Source organism: Lissotriton vulgaris, chromosome 9, assembly GCF_964263255.1.
Source record: "Lissotriton vulgaris chromosome 9, aLisVul1.2, whole genome shotgun sequence".
Taxonomy (NCBI): Eukaryota; Metazoa; Chordata; class Amphibia; order Caudata; family Salamandridae; genus Lissotriton; species Lissotriton vulgaris.
Window position 1 is genome coordinate 821085099 of NC_141697.1, and position 24753 is coordinate 821109851.

Here is a 24753-nt window from a genome sequence, read left to right on the forward strand (position 1 = left end):
CAAGGTCTCAGCCGCCCTACACAACACCACTGCGTATGAGGCTCCCTCCTCCGTAGCCACGGTAGGGGGAGAAAGCATACCAGGTTCTGGTGAAGTATCCAGACCACTGGCATCACTCATCTCCTCTCTCCAGTCCAGTTCACTCAACTGGTCAGCTAAAGATTCACCAGACGCCTCCCAGTCCTCCTTGTCCCCTTCTGGCTGCCACTCAGGGCAAAACGGAACAACAGGATAGAACAATGGTACAAAAGTACTGCTCAGCGCCGAATCCGATTTGGTCTGGCTCCGTGTCCAGGTCAGGATGGAGGCCGGGTTCGACGCCGGCTGGGGACACAACCGGCATCAGAGGGGGCAGAGGTGTAGTCAGTGGATTGGACACCAGAGGTGTCATAAGGTCGAACAGCACGGATCGGATACAGGCTTGGATCCATGGGGGCCCTGCGGCACCAGGGCCCTAGCGGTCGGTTTTGAAGGCCTAGAACCGCCAGGCGAGTCCGCGGGGCCTGAAGGCGCGGGGTCGGGCTGCCCAAAGATTGAGTGAAGGGCTTCGTAAAAACTACGAAGTTGTGCAGGGGTCGGTCCGGCTCCCGGCAAAGGAGGGAAGCTCGGAGGAGACCCAGCAGGCTCTCCAGGCAGAGCCGCAGGACGATCACCATCCACATCCCGCATCGTGTCGGTCGACGGACGGGGAGAACGCGAAGAGCGATGATGCTTCTTCGCCTTCTTTTTGTGCATTGACTTACCAGAAGACGAAGACTTTCACAATGAGTGGTGTTGATGGCTCCGCGACCGGTCCCACGGCTTCCCTCTCGACTGGGACCTCGAGAGGAGCGGAGTGGACTGCCGGGCCTCGAGAAGCATTCGAGACGGCTCCAGCAAAGACTCCGGGTTCATGGCCCAGCAGTCGGAGCACAACTTCGGGTCGTGGTCACACTCCAAACACCAAAGGCACATGAGGTGCAGGTCCGTAACTAACATCAATTTGCGACAGGATTCGCAAGCCTTGAAGTGGGTTCAAGGACAGGACATCCATATGTGCACCACGAGTCAAAAGACTCGAAAAGAAGTCGACAAAAGCCAAACAATAGTAGTCAAAAAGTGACTAGAGGTACCGCTCTCTCCAGATCTACACTGGCTGGCTTGGAAAAAGAAAGAACTGACGTCAGCGTTTGAGGGAGACGTCTACGTAGATACTGCAACGTCAGCCTGACGATTACAACGACGAAAGCAAAGTCAACCAACACCACCTATCGACGCGCAGGGGTACTGCTACGAAAAAATCCCTCCGGATCCAGTCTGACACCTAGGGGTAATTCTAAGGTAAGGAATTTATAACTAATGGTCTCTTTCAGATAGGGTCTTTAAAGATGCTGTTCATAGGCCTAAGCATGTCTTTAAGCATTGGGAGTTATTGTGTAGGCCTGTAAGTGGAGGAAAGGGTATCTAGGAGGAAATCTTCTGCCAAGGGCTCTTTATGGAGTTCCACTTGATGGAAAGAAGCAGCTCTCTCTATAAGCTCCTGATAAGATGTTAAGTCATCAGACTGGGAAGGGAGGGATAGAGATCTGGATCTGTGTCCCTTGGTAGATCGATATCATAGATATCCCAGGGGTTAATATGTAGTGATGTTCCATAAGTGTCCTGTCCCCCACCATGCTCAGCTGTATCAGACTGCGGAGACCCCTGAGGAGAGATATCTAGTGGGTCCCCTGTAGAATGGGTTTGAGAGGGTGATGAAGGTGAGGTTAGTCGAAGAGGCAAAGTACTGGAGACCTGGCCTGCTTCTGTGGTGTTTCACAGGAACTAGTACACCAAGAGCCTCCTGGAAAGTGCGTGTGAGAGTGAGTGTGAGTGTGCGTTTGCCTTGAGGGAGCCTTGCCTGCTCAAGCTACGCAACCCAGCTGAGAGTCCGGTGCAGAAGGGGGTGCTTGACCCAGTTGAGCAGGATCCATCGTAGGGCAGGCCCTAGGACATCAGGTGTAAAAGGTCTCCACCACCTTGGTTGGGAGTGTCCTGTGGCCCCAGAACAGGGTTCTGACAGGGCATCTGCTAGGGGGTCCGCCCTGTTTGGGACAGTTAGAGCCTAGGGACAAAACCCCTGCTTCCCACCCTTCCCAACCCCTCTTTCTCTCTGTGTTCTCTATATTTCGGATTAAGTAACCCCAAACATTCTATTTCTCCTCCCTGCCCTCTCCTCAAGTTGAGATCTGTACTAATGCTGCTCCACATTCTTCTTATGAGCTGTACTCTGGCACCCATGCGTGGACTCGAGAAGCCCTGGACATCTGTGAGTCCAGGGCTGTACCTTTGTACGCATTACCGCTTGGTTGTTCTTTAGTAGCCTGCATATATCTTATGCTGGCTGTTTAACAGTGCCCCAAGTAAAGATTACTTTTGGTTGCTCCAAGTAAGCATTACTACTCTGTTGCTTATCAGTAGCCAACATATAGCTTATGTTGGCTTTTTAACTATGCCTCTGGTAAAGTTGGGATTATGCTGCTCTTAGTAGACTACAAATAGCATTTGGAAGATTGATCATTAGCTGCACCTCTGGTGAGGATGGGCCTCTGCCACTCCTGCATATATTTGATAGAGCATATCCTGGGCCCATCGTACAGACAGACAGCACTACCGCCACTCAACAGAATGGTGAGCCTTTAAGTATGTACGTCGGGCGCAAATCAGGACAATACACCCTATTACAGTGAATGCACAGTACAAGACCTTTAAACTCATGCCAGCACTTGCAATATTGAGTTGGTTAAAGATGGGCAAGGTGTTTAAATCAGCCTGGTCCATCTGTCACTGATGCTGGAGACTTGGCTTGACATTTAAAGATAAACAGGAATTCCAATGAACCTGGGTGAATGATGGACTGCACCAGTCTGTAAGGGAGATGTTCCTGTTCCCTTTAAAGGAGAGTTCACGGGAGGCGCACGGATGGAAATTTGGCCCATTGAGATAGTGCACAATGTAACTTCTGACAGTCTCTTACCTCTGTGCCCATGTTCGTAATATGATGTGGGAACAAATGCAACGGCTTCCCTCATTTGCATGAAGCCACACAGGTGTGATCCACATTACAGAAGATGACATGCACGCATCTGCAGCCTCTCCTTTAATACCATAGTGCCCAGTGTCGCAAGATTGCAAGAAGGAAGCCTGAACCCTTGTGAGACCTCCAGGGCACTATGTATAATAAGGCCCCTGCCTGTACATAAGATGCACCTTCCTTTGGAAGAAACAGAGATCGGAGATTAAGAGCGGGGTAGTGAGGGCAAAAGAGGTAGGGAAGGCGATAAAGACTGTAAAGCACTGTACAGATGTAGAAGGGGGATTAAAAGAACAGAAGTGACCAGGAGGAATGGGAGAAAATAGAGGAGCAAGGCAAATACAGATAGCCACTCAGTGGAAAGGGAGAGTGAAAGAAAGAGGAAGAGAAAGAAATAAGTAGTGAGGGGAGAGGGCAGTAGAGGGTGGGAGGGGGCAAAGAAGGGGAGAGAGAAAGAGAGGAAAGAAGAGAGAAAGGGACAAGTTAATTACTTCGTAATTAGCTTCCTGGTAGATACTCTAGCCAACCGTAGATTCCTCAACTTTGGACTCTCCCCTGGTGCCATACCGGATTCGTAAAACTTGTAGAGCTCTTGCCTGCCAGCAGGTGCGGTCATCAGCGAGACTCATGATTTTGTCCGGTCTCAAATGCGTTGACAGAGCAATATCAGGGTGCCACCATTTCATGCGGACACCCGTTCACAATCGACATTTACAGCACTCTCAGATGTGGAGTGACTGACAAACTGTGAAAATGTACAGTGTGTGAAATCTTGAGGGTAAAACAGGATCGGTGAGGAATCTGTGGTTAGAGGGTAAATGAAGATCTTCTGATAGATATTTCTAAGCACAGATCCATTATCTTTTGGATTGATAGCAAAATAGTAAACCCACGAAGGTGGTGGATCCGAGGGGAGGATTTTACAACAGGATGTCCTGCAGGACTGAGTAGGCAAAATTACCTTCTCTGTGGACCTTTGAGTCGGTAGAGTAATGCCTGGTGAAGGTATTGACAATCACTTACGCAGCAGCTGGGACGATGTCCAACAACCAGTGCCATTGTAGTGACCTTTGCTCTGGTGGAATTAGCATAATAATCCTCTGAATGCCCTTTCTAGAACAAAGCAAAGAGCAGATTTATACAAAGGACAATCCACAATGATAAGGCCCATTTCTGGATTGCCTTCCCTTTCTTGAATGTGCAGAGTATGGGCCAACACACAGAGTGTGATGGATACCACCCATGAGAGAAAGTATTCTCAAGTCTGAACCGCCAATTTGAAAGGAAAAAAGGAGATGTATGGTGGTTGAATAGGCAACTCATGCACACGAAGTGTATATGCTATGGTAATTATAAATACAGTCAAAGAAGTCAAAAGTTTCAGGGTGCAGCTCTGCATAGGTTTAAAAGGTACACACATCAGAAAGCGAAGACCCAAATTAAGGCCCTCATTGCAGCACAATCAAGTGAGCCGGGGAAAACATATGATACCAATGACCAGAATTGATGGAGTTTGTGGATGGGCAACTTGCAGATAGAATAAAATCCAACACCTCTGGCGCAAGATCAAAATGCTCTCAGTTGATTCATCTCAATCTGCAAACATGCAAGTATAGATTGTAGAAGTTTTGGATGAAATCCTCTGTCATAGATCCTAGAACTATCATACAAGAGTCTACTTGAGACAAAAAACGTTCATAACCAGTCTTACTCCTTGCATTAGATTAAAAGGGTTGGGACTGGACTTGGTGCTAGCCGCTTAAAATATCAAACGTCCAGAAGTGGGATACCTGCTTAATAAAAGGTACATCACCTAGCACTGGCTAGTGTTTCCTTTCTGAGTTCTAGTTGACTGCAGTGCAGAAGAACACAACTCCTACAGGGTTAACACAGAATCACACAGCACCTAGTTAGAAGCAGCCCACTGAGTTGGAAACCATGTTTCAAAATGTCAGTGGTTATGCTAGTGAACTTACCGACAGAAGTTTGCAAGACAAAATTTGAAAAACATGAAGGCACATAATTGATTTATGTAGGAGCTAGGTAAGAACTACTCGGTTAAGTTGTATACCGCCGTATAATTGTGTAAATTTGCAAGCATAGTTGTGCCTCCTCTTTAGCCCCAGACTGGAGAAAAGCTTTTGGAGAGTGATCTGATCATCACCTGCCCCCATGGAAGTTACCAGAGCAGTCCCACGTGCCCCAATGTAGGCATAAATATATTGTTTGGCGTCCCTCGCCCGCAGATCATCGAGAACAACATGCTTGTAGAAATAACAAGATCCTGTCATCACCTCCTCATCGGAGGTGCTACTAACATTATCATTGAGTTTGTGGCGGATCTTTTAAAAGACCTAGTAGGATTTGAAATACTAGGTTTTAATTGGATGAGTTTTGGAAATGTAAAGAAAATGACCAAACACTCCCGATATTGCTGAATTCTGGAATCTGTAGAGCAGGGGAAAAATGAAATCATGTCCTAGGTGTGGCAGCAGATTTATGAGAGAAGTACAGCGTAAACGGTGCCACTAAGTGCTACAGAGTAACTAACAGCTACAGAGCCACTTTTGACACACCAGCCTTCTCAGTTGCACAGCACTAGTATTTCAAAGAATCAGGGGCTGAAGCATTTTTTGAAGATGGGGAGTCAACAGGAACAGTAACTAATTAGATGTTCAGAACTGGAGGCCTGTACTCATCCACCATGCTGTAACGATAAACCTTGGAAAAAGTAGTCTTTTAATGTGCCCTTCACTTCAGGAGCAAATAAGTACTTCAGGTGTGACAAAGTGTGACTGAGGTAAGACACTTAGTTTCACAAGTAGAACCAGATGCAGCTGGCAAGAGTGAAATCCACCCCCAAGGTATGTGATTACCTGTCTTGTGGTAGTGCACACAGCTGACTTTGGTTCTCAGTGGGCAGAGGTTCTTTAACTTCTATCACTGGCTCAGGCGGAGTAGGTGGACGTCTCCTTCGCTCCTCCTCCTCCTCCTTGAGGCGCCTCTCCTTCTCTTCCAGCTGGTGAGCAAAAATATTGTCTTTAACCTAACATAACTATTGGCCAATGCTAGCACAAATGCCTAATGCTACAATGACTCAAGCAGATTTCCTCTCATCCTAGTTGAGAAAACAGTAACACAAATCCAGTCTCTTGATGCTGGCTAAAACCAAACCAAGCAATACCCTGCAAACCACTCCTCTTTAATCGCTAATAGGGAAACCATATAAGGAGGTATGGATAGGATGATATTGCTAGTTATTAAAATTGGTTCAAAGCACCTTAGTACTACAGAACGCGAAGGGGTTCAGGTGCCATGCACAAGCAGCAACTTCAAGCACAAGGGCATGACTTGACACATCAAGAGTAAACTAAGGATATTTCCTGACAAGTCAGGTCCTATGACAGATCAGATGGGCTGTACCCCTTTAGTGTCAGATTATTCATACCCACACCAAACAGATAATTCACAGGCCCCAGGGTGCTGGGAATTTTACCAATGTCCCTCTAAGCTGCCAAGCCAGGGAGGTGCCTAACTTAGATAACAATCCAGTCCTGGACTAGAAAAAGATTGCACAACATAGGCATAGCAATGTGCAAAAAGACGGGGAAAATCTAGTTTTGCATTAGTTATTTGCAGAGGCAGTTAGACCAGTCAAATGTGGCGACAGCAGGGTTAGACAAGAATTCTACTTGCTTGTTTATATTCAGCTCTTAACTTTAATACAGACGTACAACCGCTCTTGTGATTTTATTCCTTTGGGGACCCCTCCTGCATCTGCTTTGTATGTCTGTGTTATTGGTAAAGTACCACTTCTGCTTTTTCTCAGTATGGCTATTGTGGCAGCTTACTGTAGTCAGCTTCTCTAGGGAGACAAAGCGCTCCTCCCAGGCTGCTGCCGACTTCTGGAAAGCTTCATGTCTCTTGATCAGGTTCTCCACCTCATCCACATTTCTGCCCAGCTCAGCTGATCGCACAATGGGCTCCTGGCTAGAAAGCCAGGCCTCCGCAACATTGGCATCTCGGCCAAACATCAACACCTCCATGACTAGAGAGGGAGATGGGAAGAAGATAGTGAGATGCAGACACAATAAAAAGCAACAAAGGGAGAAAAAAGGGAGCCAGAGTAAAATGGGTATTAGAGAGAAATTAGGTGGAGGCAGTAGATGAGAAAAGCAAAGGTAGTATAAAAAGAAAAAAATACCATTGAGGGAGAGAGAAGAATGTAGGAATATCGGAAGAGAGCAATGTGGAAAGGATGAAGGGGATTAGGGAGGTGGAGAATGGAGAAAGAAGGATAAGGGAATGGAATATAAGAGGATGGTAATGACAAAAGAGGAGGATGTAAAAGAGTATTTGGGAGGGAGAAAGAACATGAAGAAACGTCAAACAATAGGCAAGAAGAGAAACAAAATAAAAGAGAAAGAGGGAATGAAAATGGGAAGCAAAACAGAAAAAGAAGTATAAGGGGAGAAAGCTGAAAGTAGTCAACAAGATTAACATGTTACCAAAACACACATACAAGTATTTCATGTCCGACATGTCTTCCTCCACCTTCACAGTAGATAAACGTACACGTAATGTAGGTCTTTTAAAACTTGAATTGTACACTAGTGCTACCTAACTCTGAAGAATTAATGAGCGCAACACATGGTATATAGAGAGCGGTCATCTTAAATATCAAGTGCTTACAGTAGGGTGGCCGCAGAGCTCCAAAAACTCAGATAAATACTCCTCTCAACTAAGAGCACTGTGCAGGTTCAGAATCATAAGGTGTTAATCATGTCCACTGTCTTACTAGTTAATTTCTGCTCCCTCTTCTTCAGCATTGTTTTGAGGGAAGGATATGGAGACACACAGAAGGCCTTTAAGCAAGCCGATTTAACCCCTTCGATGCTCATGACGAGCTCAGCTTGTCATGAGGTACACCTCTCGTGTGCTCATGACGAGCTGAGCTCGTCATGTAAAAGGGGATTCAGCAAATATCAGCACAGGAGGGGGATCAGATTAGCACCTAAGGTGTTAAACTGCATTCTAGTGGAGTTGGTTTCATACAGTAACAAACTCATATATTAGAAAATTACATTACCTGCACATATCAAGTGGTCTGCTCCAGGGGTACCCAGGCAGGAAAGCTTTTAATTTATAATTTTTGGGTTGAGCTCACGCGGATGTATTTTTGCACTGAATGCATCTGCCAAAAGGTGGAAACTGAGCATATACCTCTCATTTCTTCAATGCTGTGAAAATGGAGTCAATCAATCTCAGATTCTTTTAAGAATAGTACATCTCTTGCATTGGTTTGCCAACAGTCAGAAATGTCATCCCGCTCTTGCTAAGCTTTGCCTACAAACCAGTCAGGTTAGCAACATTTGCATGTATTGTGACACCATTCTATCAGGCTTCCATTGCACGAGTCTACTATGCAGTGCAAGCTTTCTGTGCTGAAAACTGCAGCATTCAAAAAGACAGAAAAAAAGAGGATAACATCTGCCACAAGACAACTTTGCAGATTGTGCTAAGCCACTGGTCAAATGTCAGCATTTAAATAATTAAAGCATTTGATTTTGCATTTTATATGAGAGCAAAAGGCTTGTTTCTAAGACTTTGAAACCAAAAGACTGGAGAAAATGTTACTTTTTCATGATAAACAACAAATTAAACACCAAGTTGTATAGTCTTCCTGGTAATACCAAGGACTTGTGTTAGGAAGCTAGCAGGACATGAATGTGGGCAGTGGCCGAGGCCTGTCCTTGGTAATGAGGTCGAGAACATGTTCTCTGACCTGGAGGTGTGCACCAAGCGTGCTCCCATAGAAGGCACTGGACTAATGGCCCTGCCCTGGTGCATCATCACATAAAAAGGGTGTGGAAGCTCAGCATGGTTTATCAAGCTGTAGAATGACCGGAACCTTTTCCCTGGGTTGGTGAGAGTGCAGTCTACTGTACCCTCTTGTCTAAAGTCCTACTCTTATATGAAGATCCCAACGCTGACAACCCCTGTGCATGACAATTGCATGTGTGCAGAGTGAGGGTTAAGAACTAGCAAGGTAGTCAGATTAGTTATGTTAACAGAGTCAGTTCTGGGGCTGGCAGAATCCATTTTGGATGCCCCTGGATGAGCATGGTACAAAATGAAAGAAAAGGACAGCTTCCACCAGGCACTGGAAATGCATTTCCTGCAGTTCTGTGGACAGTGAAGACCTAGCCCTCACATGAGGGGCAATTGAGACAGGTCTACCCTTAGAAAACTCAATGAAGGTCTTGTTTGCAAAGCACTGCAAATTAGTTCTTCCTCAGCAACACCATTTGGCAGATGGTGGGGGTGAGGGGTGGGACTGCAGTTTCTGTTCTTCAGGTGAGAGTATTTCTAGGCAGGGCATGCCCTTCCGTCTGTTTCAGACTGCTATTTCAGGACACTGATGACAGCTAGGTGCAGAGATCTCACACTTACTTGCACCCTCGTTTTTGATACTGCTGCTTGAATCCAGTCCCATTTCCACCTGATCTGAGAGCCATCACCTTTTAACCCTTTCACTGCGGTGGCTATTCCGCCGAAGTACTAAGGGGCTAGGGCCCCACGGCGCTCCTGCGCTGGTGACGGAATTGCTCCGTCACGCCCCTCGGGTGAGCTGTGCTTGTGACGGAACGGTTCCGTCACGGCCCCACCCGCTCAACAGAACGCACCGCGCAGGCGCGGCGAGCGGGCCGTGACGGAACCGTTCTGTCACCAGCACAGCCCACCCGAGGGGCGTGACGGAACGGTTCCGTCACAAGCGTGGGAGGAGTTAAAAAAGGCTGGGCCTGAGGAGCAGCATAAGAATTACATTTAAAAGAGAACCAACCCAAACTTGTTCTGAAGCCTTTTCTTAGTGAATCCACGTCCCAAATTCTACTTGAGCTGCTGAGAGTCTCTCTAAAGTGCATGGAAGCATGCCTTCAACACCCCTGGAAACGTGGAGACTGACAAGAACCCCAGCAGGCTCCCAGAGTGAAGAATACCCAAAAAAAGCAGACTATCCCAGACAGTGAAGCCAGGAGTGACATGTGTTGAGAAGGGGACCCATCGTTCTTTCTGCACAGTTCCTATGTGAGCTGCACTAAAACCTTTCAAGATCAAGTATCATTTGGTCACCTGGCACTCTGCCTTGGGTGCGAGACTGAAGCTCTTACTGCTGACTTCAAGAGTGAAGTTGCATCGCTGCTAAAGCCAGATGCCCTGATCAGCCTGGAGGACGCAACTGACGAACACACAACCATGGATGACTAGGTCTAGAGGCCGCAACTGTTGAATCTGACCACCTGTCTACAAGCAGGCTCAAAGCTGCCACTTGCAAATACAACCACTGCTCTGCAAATCTACCCAATCAATTCCCTCTCACACACACAATCCAACCCCAGGCGTCAGTCTGGATCCGGAAACGTTTGCGTACCCCTGTGCGTCTCTAGGCGTCGTCTGCGGCTCCGTGTCCGTCGTCAGCGTCGTTGGCGCCGGGATGACGTCGCCGTGTACTTAGACGCCGCACTCGTGCGCCGACGTCAGTTCTTATATACAGCTTTTCCACGCCAGAAACGCAGAGCCATGATAAAAACCAACCGACCCTAGATATCGGTTCGCAGAACGGGGAGGATGGGTGGGGCGGTAAGGAATCTAATACTAACTACTGTCTCTTACAGATGTATCGTTACTGAAAGTAAGTAACTTGTGCATCTGAAATAAAACAGGTTAGTATTAGATTCCTTACCTTAGAATAGATACTCCAGCAATACCAACCCCTGTGGTGGGTCTGCGAACCAATAATCACACCAGAAAGTCCTGGAGAACGGAACGGCCGACAAAACCATCTCTCCGGACTTGGCCGTCCAGGCAGTAGTGTGTTGCGAACGTGTGCAGCGAGGCCCACGTAGCTGCCTGACAGATGTCCTGCAAGGGGACTCCCCGACCCAGGGCAGTAGTAGCTGCTGTGGCCCGAATGGAATGGGCACGCAGCCCCACAGAAGGCTCCTTTTTAGCCAGTGAATAACAAGCCTTGATGCACAAAACGACCCATCAAGAAATGGTCTGTTTGTGCACCGCCCGCCCCTTCTTAGCGCCCACGTAACCAACAAAGAGTTGGTCATCCACCCTGAACTGGCGTGTGTGCGATCCAGATAGTATGAGAGCGCATGTTTTGGGTCCAGACGGGGGAGCCTCTCTTCCTCCTTCGAGAGTTGTGGAGGCGAAAAGAAGGTGGGGAAGGTGATGGACTGCCCGATGTGGAAGGCTGTGACTACTTTGGGCAGGAAAGAGGGTCGGGTCCACAACGCAACTTCGTCTGGATGGACAGAAAGGAAAGGAGGTTGTGAAGAAAGAGCCTGGAGCTCACTCACTCTCCTGGCAGAGGTGATGGCAACCAGGAATTCAGTCTTAAAAGTGAGGAGAAGAAGAGGACAGTTATGAAGTGGCTCAAAGGGAGCGTACATCAGATAAGTCCGAACAAGATTCAAGTCCCACTGAGGCATCACGAAAGAACAGGGGGATACATATGTTATGTTAAAATTTATTTCTTAAGCGCTCGTACGCCCGAAGGCTTAATGGCGCTATCGCAGAGAACAAAACAACATTGCAAAACTCAGCAAACATAACAATTTTAAATCTCAACAGTAAGCCTGATTAAAAAGCCAGGTTTTTAAAGAGTGTCTGAAAGTGAGGAGATCTGGACTCATTTTTAAAAAAAGCGGTAGCGAGTTCCAAAAAGTGACTGCCAGATGGTCAAAACAGCAGCCGCCAAGACGCTTTTTCTTAAAAGGTGGAACAACCAATAAAGCTTTATAAGCAGAACGAAGGTTTAGTGAGGGGTTGTATCTGGAAACAAGGTTTTATTATGAATTTCGGACCTGTGTCCTGTAAAGTTTTAAAAATAATACATCCCGTTTTAAACGCAATTCGCTGTGCAACAGGCAGCCAATGGAGTTGTTTCAAGCCAGGTCTAATAGATTGCCATTTTGCCTGTTTAAGGATAAGCCTAGCAGCTTGGTTTTGAACAAGTTGGAGTCTTTTTTGCAGGCCCGCTGGAATTCCCAAGTAAAGACTGTTTGAGAAATCCAGTCGGGACAAGACCAGGGCGATGACAACCTGAGTGAGTGCGGCTTGCGTGAGAAATTGGGCTATTTTTTTTATTTTCTTAAGTTGAAAGAAGCTGGCAGAGACTACTGTGCCAACTTGTCTTTCCAGGGAAAGATCCGCACTAAGTGTGACTCCCAGACTTTTAACAGAGGAGGAACTCGCAGGTGGAGCCCCCATGCTAGATGGCCAAAAGCGTGGGCTCCAACTTAGTTCGCTTTTCCCAGGCAAGATAAGTTCAGTCTTGCCTGGGTTAAGCTTTAGATGATTAAGACTCATCCACCTCTGTATGTGCATCATGGTGTTCTGGAATTCCACCACAGAGTCTGGAGATTTAAGGCGAAGACAAGTTGGAGATCGTCCGCGTAGTTGTAAATGGTGACTTTAGCATTCTTTAGGGAGTAAAGTAAAGGGTGGAGATAAAGGTTAAATAATAAAGGAGACAATGATGATCCTTGTGGCACCCCGCATGTAGTGGGAGTTAGAGGAGCTGTGAAAGCACCAAGTCTTACTGACTGCGTGCAACCTGTGATAAAGGAGGTAATCCAACTTAAAGCAGGACCCCTGAGGCCGGCTTGTTCGACACGGTTAATAAGAATGGTATAACCAACCGTGTCGAACGCTGCCGACAGATCTAGAAGCACGAGGGCCTGATGGATGCCTCTGTCTGCATTGTGTCTTAGAGTGTTTTGGACAGCAAGAATCACGGCTTCTGTCGAGTGACAGGGACGGAAACCGACCTGATTAGGTTTCAGGTATTCTGAATTTTCTATGAATTTGGACACGCAAGTAGAGATATGGGCTTCCAAGATTTTTGATACATATGGCAGTAAGGATATTGGCCTATAATTTATCAGGTCATATGGGTCTGCTGCTGCTTTTTTGATCAGTGGGATGAGCAGAGCTTTCTTAAGACTGCTGGGTACTTTGCCCTGTGAAAGTGAGCTATTTAGCAACGGAAGGACGCCCTGTGGGATTGCCCGTCCCACCTCCTTAAAAATATGTGGGGGCAGGTGTCATCAGGTGAGCCAGATTTGACACGTGTAAGAAGATCAGACAGACTTTTAGCATCAATGGGAGGGAGGGTTTCTAAAATAAAAGAATTATAATAAACATCACCCAAGGGAGGAGGGGACGGTGAGTTTAACATACTCTGTTTTATAGTGATGATTTTATTTAGAAAAAAAGCGTTCAAAGAGTTACAGAGCTCTTGAGTAGGAGTAACCTGAGGGGTAGTTCTGTCACTATTACTAAGATCGTTAACAATATTAAACAGATCATTTGTTTTATTCAGCGAGTTTAAGATTTTCCCGGAGAAATAATCCGTTTTCTGTTTCAGGATGGATTTTTGATACAGTTTACGGGTCGTGCAATAGTGTACTTTATATGAGTGATGCCCTTCAAGCACCTATTTACAACTGGGGACTTGAAAAGAGAGGGCTGATCAGGGAGCCTTAAGAAGTCGGAAATGGCAGAGAGGTAGCCCTTAAGAGTGCCCAGAGCAGAGCCCTGCTGGGCAAGAGAAAGAAGAAAGAGGAGAACCTCAGAAAGGGGGGCAGAGAGTGCATCCACAGCCTTTGCTGTGCACCATGCCACAAATTTGTTCCACCTGCAGGCGTGTACCAATTTTGTGGAGGGATGCCTGGCTGCCAGAATCACATCGCAGACTTCAGGAGGCAAGTCAAATGGCCTCAACTGTCGCTGCTCAATCTCCACGCATGGAGGTGAAGGTTGGACAGGTTTGGGTGAAGGACCGTCCCCTGTTGCTGCGACAGAAGGTCCTCCTGAAGAGGCAGACGAATCGGGGGATCGACTGACATGCTGAGTAGCTCGGGATACCAGTATCTTCGTTCTCAGTCCGGAGCCACAGGATGACTTGGGCCCGGTCGCGCCTGATCATCTTCAGCACTCTGGGCAGAAGTGGTATAGGTGGAAAGGCGTACAATAGACCGCAGCTCCACTCGCAACGAAAAGCATCTCTGAGCGAGTGCCGCCTTGGAAATTCCAACGCGCAGAACTGATGACATTGCGCGTTCTCTTCTGTGGTGATGCCAGATGCGCAGAGCCTCCTGGCACAGGGTCCACGACCCCACCCCGCCCTGTTTGTTGCAGTACCACATGGCGGTGGTGTTGTCCCTGAACACCTGCACTACACTTCCCCGGACAGAGGGGAGGAATGCTTTCAGTGCCAGAGTCAGCATCTTGAACTTCTCCTTCCGGAGAAAGCTATTGACGTTCCGCAGGTCCAAGATAGGGCGTAGGCCCCCTTTGCCCTTATTGGGAACCAGAAAGTAGTGGGAGTAAATACCACACCCTACTTCTGGCCCAGGAACGCGCTCGATGGCCCCCTTGGCCAAGAGGGCCGTAACTTCCTCTTGCAGAAGTTGCAAGTGATCCCCCGACACGCTGTGGCATGGCTGGAGGGGTAGCCTAAAAGGGGAGGGAGTAGCCCCTTCAAACGATTTGCAGCACCCACCTGTCCGATGTGATGGTGCGCCAGTGGAGGAGGTGATGGCGAACCCAGCCCACCACTGGCATTAAATGGGCCTGAAAGCTCTGACTAGGAAGGCTTTGAGGCGGATGCTGTGGAGGTGGATGTGGACTGGCCTCGCCGTTGTCCCCTGGCACCACAATGGCGGTTACCACATCCGCCACCGCGCTGGATGCTAGTCTGTGGCACGTGGCTGGCAGGACGTGTGGGGGTGCCCCTTCCTTCGCCACGAAAGGAACGAAAGGTAGCAGTTTGCTGGCACGGGGCCAACAGGCCCAAGGACTTGGCCGTAGCCCTGAAGTCCTTAAAGCTCTCAAGCGCACTGTCTGTCTTGTCACCAAAGAGGCGACAGCCATTAAACGGCATGTCCATAGGGTGTTCTGGACATCAGCTGAAAAATTGGAGGACCTCAGCCAGGCGTGGCGGCGAACCGCCACCGTCGTTGCAATCGCCCTGCCTAGCGAGCCCGTGGTATCCAGCCCACATCGAATGGAATACTGTGCCGCATCTCGCCCCTCCGCAAGGGCTTGGGTGAGTTTAACCCAGGCCTCCTCCGGGCATTGTGGCAGCAAGTCCGCGACTGTGTCCCACAGAGAGTGGGTATAACGGCCCAAAAGGCAAGCGGTGTAGACCGACCGCAACCCCAAACTAAGTGAGGAGAACATCATTTTTCCGTATTGTTCATACCTTTTGAATTCCCGATCAGGGGGAGCTGTCGGGAATGCGGTCTGGGAATTAGAGGCCTGGATAACTAGGCTCTTGGGGGTGGGGTGGGTGGACAGGAAACAAGGGACACCAGGGGCTGGGCGGTGGCGTCTGGCCACGTTCCTATCTACAGAGGGACCTGTAGCGGGCCTGGACCAAGTGCCCAACAGAACGTCAGTTAAGGCCTCATTGAACGGCAGTAGAGGCTCCGAAGAGCTTGCCTACGGTTTGAGGACCTCAGTGAGGAGGTTAGTTCTCAAGGCGGTGACGGGGTGCAAGGCCTAGCTGCCCTCGTCAACACCACACTGTAGGCAGCCCCCTCCTCCGTAGCCACGGTAGGAGGGGAGACAAATCCAGTATCCGGCGTAGAGTCCAAGCCACTGGCCTCCTTTAGTTCACCTGCCCAGTCCTGAAAAGACTGGCACTCCCAGAGTGTCCTCAGACCCCTTACAATCCGCCTCGCCCTCCATCTCCTGGTACTCAGGTTCAAATGATGGGGCCTGATCATAGAAGTACTTCACTTCTCTAGACGTCGAATCCGACGCCGGAACCGGATCGAGGGGGGATCGGGGACGACGTGGTCCGGGGACAGCGTCGGGGGGACACCCTAGGAGTTGACGCCGGTGGAGGGGTCGTTAGGTCGACCAGCCGCGACCCGGATCCGATGTATCCGGCGGGGCCCTGCGGCGTCAGGACCGAAGTCGCTGATGGCGCCGGGGCCAAAGCACCCGGCCGCTTGGGCTGCCAGTCAGGACCGCGGGGCCCGAAGGCGCCGCGGAACCTGACGGAGGAGTGAGCGACCTCATGGCCATGAGGAAGGCATCGATCTTCTCCGGCGTCGCGTTCTGCCCAGGGACCGGCGGGTATGGAGCAGGCCGCGACGTCTGCGGCTCCGGCGGAGTCGCGTGGACCGTGTTGCCCGAACCCCCGGCCGAGTCGCGGGGATTCAGAAGAGCAATGTCGCTTCTTCGACTTCTTGTGCCTCTTACCTAAGGACTTGGAGCCCGACGAGTGGCGTCGACTCGCCGAGCTGTGATGACTCCGGCCCTGCGACCGGTCCCTCAACCTCCTCCTGGACCGGGACTTCGAGCGGCGCGGGCCTACTGCCGGAGCTTGAGGCGCTTACAGGACCGCTCCCACCTAGCTTTCGACGTCAAGCCCCGGCAGTTGGGCACGACTTATCGTGGTCGGCCCCTAAGCAATACAGGCACCAGCGATGGGGGTCGGTAACCGACATCAGTCAGCACAGGGTTTGTACCCGGGCATCCCTACCGGCACTGATGGAGTCGTTAGATTCGAAAAATAGATCAAAAAGGATCGAAAAAGTTTAGTCAAAAAATGACTGAAGGGTACCACTTTTTCTGGATCGGCGCTTGCTGGCGTGGAAAAAAAAAAAGAACTGATGTCAGCACGCGAGGGTGGCGTCTAAGTACTCCTGCGACGTCATCCCTGCGCCAACGACTGACCCAGAGCCACAGACGACGCCTAGCGATGCGCAGGGTGACTGCAACGCAAAAGTTTCCAGATCCAGACTGACGCCTCGGGTTATTCTAAGGTAAGGAATCTAATACTAACCTGTTTCTTTCAGATCTGTAATGATAACAGCAGGTAAGCTAGAGGCTTAGCCAGCTCCAGGGACAAGACACAATTGCACATAGAGTCTGCCTCGTATGATTGAGACTTCTGCCAAAGGCATAAAAGGCATTAAAATGAGTTGCACACTTGACAAGAATCTGGATTTGACCTAATCTGCACCTGTGCCTAATCAATGCTGAAATCAGTAATGTTTTGCACTCTGTAGTCATGGGATCCCAAACATAGCATGGGAAAGGATACTAGGCAGAGGAGGATATAGTGTCTCACTGTAATACCAAGACTCAGATTACGACTCTGTATGATGTTCCCATCAAATTGTGTAGTCATTAATTTCTGCTGCGTGATTGAAGTAGTTTATTTTTTTATAAAAGACGAGCACTGGTCTGGACAACATAGTATTGTATTGTTTGGTTGGTTGTTCAGTTCTGGGCTCTTGCCTGCCACACTATATTCCTATGAGGCCTGTGACTACTTGTCCTCACCACCTTGAGTTAAGTGTAGACAGGGTTCCACTTGGAAAAGTCTGCATTGCTAAAGTAGAATGGAACTCAGGAAATCAGTGCCAAACAACATGACCCTCTCGAAAGGGGTCTGACTGGAGCCAATATTAGCCTGTTCACATATGTCCAAAAGTACTGAAAATAGACACATATGACATTACTAACTTTCAGAGTTGAAAACTTTCCTGTAAAGAGTTGCCAAAGTATTATTTTCCTTACTGTTTTGCATAGTTCAACCTCTTCATACTCATGTCACTTGATTAATGAGGAAGGCTCTTTGGCTTGTCCAAATATTCTACTTTCTCAAAACGACCTACTAACAACTGCATTAAAAGTGCCCCAGACATGGACTTGCTAAACCCGCACCCTAGGAGGTCAAAGTTGCCAGGTGTACGATTAACTCTGAGGGTGCAGAGTTAGTGAGCATCTCCCACCTCGCCGCCAAGACCTGGAACACCCTCCCCATCCACCTATGGCAGACCCAAGACCTGCTGACCTTCTGAAAACTCCTCAAGACCTGGCTTTTCAAGCAGTAGCAGCATTCCCCACCCCGCGCCTTGAGACCCTCATGGATGAGTAGTGCGCTTTAAAAATTATATGATTGATAGTAAAACCTGGAGGTACCACTAAAATGCGTAATTACCAGATGAATGGGTGATTCTGGGTCCATTCCTCCTTGCAACTTTCCCTAGAGTTTCTGGCTGTTTTCAGTTTAGGTTTCTGCAAATCTCAATTAACAGGTGACTTGTAATAAGGGTCACACAGTTTAAGAGAAATAATTAAATAAAGGCCCCTTTTCTACTTAGGGGCTTGAAACACAAAGACTTTGCTTTGGCAAAGCTAGTGCAACTGCCTTTCAATTTCAGTTTGTGATGCACAAAATGCATGTTTCACAATAGCCATAACAGTTTGGGACTATATCTAACTACTATATTCCTAACGCATGACAATTCAGCAATGGATTTCACACAATTTAATAATGCTGAGCCCACAGAAACTCAAACTTTGCCTTATATCTCTGAAACACAGCATAGTAAATTCAATCCAGCATCAAAGACTGAGCCTCACCAACCTTACCAACGGAAGAAAATTTCCTCCACTCTGTTATAAAAAAAAACAATTGAAATCTGCAGTGCATGCCCTCATCTCAATACTGAACTCCAGCAAAGCCCTGTTCATCTGTGTTCCCCAAACACTTTCCTCACAGTCTTTTACTCAACTGTCAGGTTAGACTTCTCAAAGAATAAAAATTAATCACATAATGTCCATTATTAAAGACGTATATTTGCTAACCTTAGAAGGAAAGTTAATATTTGGTGCCTGGCTTATAAAGAGTTATTTGAAAACCCCTTCCTATCTATAAATCTTGAACACAATAGGACACTAAAGAGAATTGACGAGCAAGGGCTCTACCTTTTTTGAGGCAATTATATTCAACACAAATCTTGCCATGAAAAACTCTTTCTCCGATAGAGCCCCATATCTTGGAACTCTTAGCCCAAACAATGGATGACTTCACTGAAAAAAACAGAAATGTTACCTGATTTTTTCCATCTAAAAGAAGACCTCCAGCCTCCTTCGAAATTCATGCAACTAAGGGCCAGATGTAGGTAAATCAGAAATACTGATTTCTTAATAGCGAATTTTACAGATACGCTATTAACAAATCAGTATTTCCTATGTAGGTAAAGATTCGGTAAAAAATACAGAATCCTTAATACTCCTTATTACCGAATCGGTAATTGAGATTCGGTAAAAAGGAATACCTACTCATTCATTTATATTGGCTTGGAGGCCCATAGGAATGAATGTGAAGACATTCACTATTAGCGATTCGGTATTACCGAATCGCTAATAGCGGGAGCACTTTCATGGGTGCCAGTGTGTCAAAAGGACACCCTGTTGCACCCCTGAAATGTGCATGTGTGTACATGTGGCGCACATCCATGCCCTAAGGGCATGAATATGTGCCACATGGCATTTTTCAAAGGAAATCGGTAATTACCACCAACTTGAAGTTGGTGGTAATTACCGATTTTTTAAGGCTCAAAAGCACTCTCTAATGTGCTTCCTACATTGCATTTAAGGAATCGGTATTACCAATTCCTTAAATGCAAAAGCAATAAGAAATCAGTATTTACCGATTCCTTATTTACCAATTCACTACCTACATTAGGAATGGCTAAATACCAGTCGGTAACGCTGAAATTTACTGAATTTCGGCGTTACCGACCGGTATTTAGCCAATTACATCTGTCCCATAATGTTTAACAACTTCTCTTTGCTTTTCATCCCTTATACTTCACCTATTGGCAACCTTTTCCAAACTAAGTGTAACTGTTTTTATGTTGTTTTAACCTTTACAGGTAAAGTATGCAAATACATTGTGCTGCATTATGTGCTCTTGTTGTGAATACTGTGACAGACTTCATTTTAAATAGGTCAAGTTAGCTTGCATCTCTGTTTTCTCGCCTGCTTATCTTTAGCTGAGCATAGGAATGTCATGTTCATGTCTTCTCACTTCTTGTTCAATATCTTTGAAGTCAGGTGCCACACTTCTAATAGTGACTTTGATGTATAGAGCTCAAGATGTTAGTAATGACCTCTTAAAATCAACTTGTGTACAGAGCTGATACATTTTGTGTATCAAAAAGTCTGTTAAGAATGTCAGGTCTACAAGACCAAATTCATTTTGTAAGTACAATATAAAATCAGTGGTCAAACCCTGTATAAAGTCTGGGATTTGACCATTAATTAGGAGAGGTCTATGTGCTAAGATTTCCACTACCAGTCATGCCAGATTGTCCAACCTCGATTCAGAAAAGGGGGTGGTGATGAACAGAGTGTCTGAATTAAGCAGACCACTCTTACCCAGTCCAAAGATCAGGGCTTGATCCATCACCGTTATTTATCTCACTGCACCATCCCAGCTCAGAACCTGGCTATATGCAAATCAGTCTGTGCCTGACCCAGTGCATCATGGGAACAGGGCAGACTAAACTACCAAGCCAATTCTTCACCAGAAAGGAGACAAGCTACCGGGGACCGGTTTCTGGCATTTCAGCCGCCTTCGGCCCGGCTTGCTTGAATCCTGATGGTGCAGTGAGAAAGGGACTCATGTCCGAGTATACCCTGCCACACCTATAGTGGCAAAAAACGATTCAGAAAAGGGGGTGGTGATGAACAGAGTGTCTGAATTAAGCAGACCACTCTTACCCAGTCCAAAGATCAGGGCTTGATCCATCACCGTTATTTATCTCACTGCACCATTCCAGCTCAGAACCTGGCTATATGCAAATCAGTCTGTCCCTGGCCCAGTGCATCATGGGAACAGGGCAGACTAAACTACCAAGCCAATTCTTCACCAGAAAGGAGACAAGCTACCGGGGACCGGTTTCTGGCATTTCAGCCGTCTTCGGCCTGGCTTGCTTGAATCCTGATGGTGCAGTGAGAAAGGGACTCATGTCTGAGTATACCCTGCCACACCTATAGTGGCCAAAAACGATTCAGAAAAGGGGGTGGTGATGAACAGAGTGTCTGAATTAAGCAGACAACTCTTACCCAGTCTAAAGATCAGGGCTTGATCCATCACCGTTATTTATCTCACTGCACCATCCCAGCTCAGAACCTGGCTATATGCAAATCAGTCTGTCCCTGGCCCAGTGCATCATGGGAACAGGGCAGACTAAACTACCAAGCCAATTCTTCACCAGAAAGGAGACAAGCTACCGGGGACCGGTTTCTGGCATTTCAGCAGTCTTCGGCCCGGCTTGCTTGAATCCTGATGGTGCAGTGAGAAAGGGACTCATGTCTGAGTATACCCTGCCACATCTATAGTGGCCAAAAACGATTCAGAAAAGGGGGTGGTGATGAACAGAGTGTCTGAATTAAGCAGACCACTCTTACCCAGTCCAAAGATCAGGGCTTGATCCATCACCGTTATTTATCTCACTGCACCATCCCAGCTCAGAACCTGGCTATATGCAAATCAGTCTGTTTTCTGCTTTATAAAGATACTCTGTCCATCACCACCCCCTTTTCTGAATCGTTTTGTCCACCATAAGCGTGGAAGGGTATACTCAGATGTGAGTCCCTTGCTCACTGCACCATCAGGATTCAAGCAAGCCGGGCCGAAGACGGCTGAAATGCCAGAAACCGGTCCCCGGAAGCTTTTTTCCTTTCCAGTATAAGAATTGGCTTGGTAGTTTGGTCTGCCCTGTTCCCATGATGCACTGGGCCAGGGACAGACTAATTTGCATGTAGCCAGGTTCTGAGCTGGGATGGTGCAGTGAGCTAAAAAACGGTGATGGATCAAGCCCTGATCTTTGGACTGGGTAGGAGTGTTCTGCTTAATTCAGATACTCTGTCCATCACCACCCCCTTTTCTGAATCAGATTGTCCAACCTGCCACTCTCAGGTGGAGAGCCTGGTCTGGTTGCCTAGCAGAGGGTGCCCTTTCACCTACAACACATTTCCTCTTCTGGTTGAACAACAGCTGCATTAGCTGTCACCAGGTTCAACAGATGTGGTGTGCGATAGATCTCTAAAAACGCAAGAGGCAAACTTCTTATTTGATGCTAGGATGAAAAATATAGTTAGTGCTTAGAAATAGCTAGAGGGTGTTAGGATGCTAGGAACATTCTAAACAGGAATGTTTATTTTATTCTCACTGCTTAGGACATGCAGTATTGCTTTCGTATTTTCATGCTCTGTGGTTACTATGCACATTTCTTATTTGTTTAAGACTTTTAAAATAAATGTTTTAAACAAATCCCTGTTGCTCCTAGTGCTATGCTTGATTGCGTTCAAGAACTAAAGATTGTTTGGGATACCACTGTGTAACTGAAACTTGAACAGGATTGATAAGGAGTAGTTTCTTACCTGTAACTCCAGTTCTGTAGTAGGGGTATCTCTGTTATAGTCATAATCTAGTGAATAGTCCCGCTCATGTGCGGGGACCCCGGAGCAATCAAAAATAATCTCTTAAGCTGTCCTTTTGTGCAGTCCTGCACAGACACTTGAGAGAGAATTTAAAGACAAATAATGCAGCTTATACCTGCTAGGCTACACTGTCCAGTACTTCAACTAGATATTCCACCAATACCATATTCAGCACAGCCTGCCAAGTTTCCTTCATAGAGAAACTTCCCCTTTTACCAAGAAAGCCTCTGGAATGATAGAGAGGAAGGGGTGGGCAGACAAGCCCCATAGGCTGCCATTATGTGGCTCAAAAAGGAATACCGTGCCTTTAAGAAAACTTTCTAGAACTCTCAGTATCCCAGAATGCACAGCAGGTCCCCTCCACTTTCATTTCTTTTTGGAGGCGTATAAAGCTAGACCTGTAGCATTCAGTACATGAACATCTTTCTCCACAGGGGAGGAGGGCGGGCGCTTATGACTATAACAGAGATACCCCTACTACAGAACTGGAATTACAGGACAGAAACTACTCCTTCTGTAGTAGGGGATCTCTGTGTATAGTCATAATCTAGTCAATAGAATGGCAAGCCCATCCCCAACACCAAAGAGGCGGTGGAGAATAAGAAAAACAACACCACTATTGTGCGAACAGATTTTGCAGCGAAGCCTGCCCAACCTGAGCATCTGCCCTGGCATCAGAGTCCGGACAGTAATGTTTAGCAAATGTATGGACCGACTTCCAAGTGGCCACCCTGCAGATCTCTGCAATTGGAACATTACGGAGCAAAGCTGTCGTAGCCACTTTGCCCCTGGTGGAATGAGCCTTAGGCTTACCCATTAAGGTTTTGTTAGCCTTTTGGTAACATAACTGGATACAGGACACAATCCACCTAGAGATGGACTGTTTAGAGGTAGCAAGACCAGTCCTTACTGACCCATAGTTGATAAACAATTGGTCTGACCTACGAATATCCTTGGATTTATCCAAATAGAATTTCAACACCCTTCGGACATCCGGGGAATGAAGAGCTCTTTCCGCTGGAGTGGAAGGATTCTGAAAAAACGTAGGCAAAGTTATAGTCTGGTTAACATGGAAATCAGAAATAACCTTAGGAAGAAATGTAGGGCGAGTACGCATCACAACCTTAGCAGCATGAAATACAGTATAAGGTTCCTGGCAACACAATGCCTGAATTTCACTCACCCTGCGGGCCGATGTAATGGCCACGAGGAATGCCGCCTTCCAGGACAGGTGCTGTAGCGAAGCCTTATGAATAGGTTCAAAAGGTTCCTTCATCAGTCTGGACAGCACCACATTCAATTCCCGTGAAGGAAGACGAACAGGAGGAAACACTTTCTTCAAGCCTTCCAAAAAATCCTTTATCACTGGAATCTGGAAAAAGGAAGTCTGTGAAGGGCATTTCCTGTAGGCAGTCAGAGCAGCTAGATGGACCTTAATGGATTGAAAATTAAGGCCAGACTGCGCCAAATGCAAAAGGTATGGAAGGATGACATCTTCCTTACATGTCGTTGGATCATAGTTCTTGGACTTGCACCAGATGCAGAATCTCTTCCACTTGTAAGCATAGGAAGTCCTAGTGGAAGGTCTCTTAGCCTCCTTCAGTATGTCCATACAATATGCGGGAAGATTCAAATGGCCATATTGCACTATCTCAGGAGCCATGCCGCCAAACTCAAAGACGAGAGGTTGGGGTGTACCATCTGCCCCCCGAACTTCGTGAGAAGGTCCGTCCGGCACGGCAGCCGTACGTGCGGAAGAAGAGACCGGTGAAGCAGGTCCGTGAACCACCACTGTCTGGGCCATTCCGGGGCAATTAGGATCATCCGTGCCCTGGACTGGGACAGCTTGATGAGCACCGCTGGAATCAGGGGAATGGGTGGAAAAGCGTACAGAAAGCTGTTTGACCAGTTGATCCATAGCACATTCCCCAGCGTCCCCTGCTGATCATACCTGGATGCGAAGTCTCGGCATTTGCGGTTTTCGGCGGTGGCGAACAGATCCACGTTTGGAGTGCCTCACCTGGCGAAGATGTCTCAGAGTACTTCGTCGTTTATGACCCATTCGTGGTTTTCCTAAATCAGTCTGCTCAGTGCGTCCGCCTGAACATTCTGCACACCTGGCAGATGGGTAGCAGTTATCGTCAGTCCTCTGCCTAGCAGCCAGTGCCAGATCGCCTGCGCCTCCTGCGACAGTGTGCACGATCTCAAACCCCCCTGCTTGTTGAGGTAATACATCGTGGTCGTATTGTCCGTCTGTACAAGCAGAGAGTTGGTCTGAAAAGACGGATGAAAGGCCTTCAGTGCCAAGTGAACAGCTCTGAGTTCCAGGAAATTGATATGATACGTGGACTCCGTCGAGGACCACT

The 24753-nt window shown here is 47.5% G+C and overlaps 1 protein-coding gene across 2 annotated transcripts in view; it reads right to left on the minus strand.

The window, feature by feature from the left end:
• Nucleotides 1–24753, minus strand: part of SPTBN2 (spectrin beta, non-erythrocytic 2) — a 994900-nt gene that overhangs the window by 93801 nt on the left and 876346 nt on the right. For both annotated transcript variants that reach the window (XM_086938557.1, XM_086938558.1), the window contains exons 30-31: nucleotides 6904–7100; nucleotides 5929–6071 (exon numbers count right to left, since the gene is read on the minus strand). In XM_086938557.1, coding sequence (XP_086794683.1) covers nucleotides 5929–6071; nucleotides 6904–7100 — 340 coding nt within the window. The remainder of the gene's footprint in view (nucleotides 1–5928; nucleotides 6072–6903; nucleotides 7101–24753) is intronic.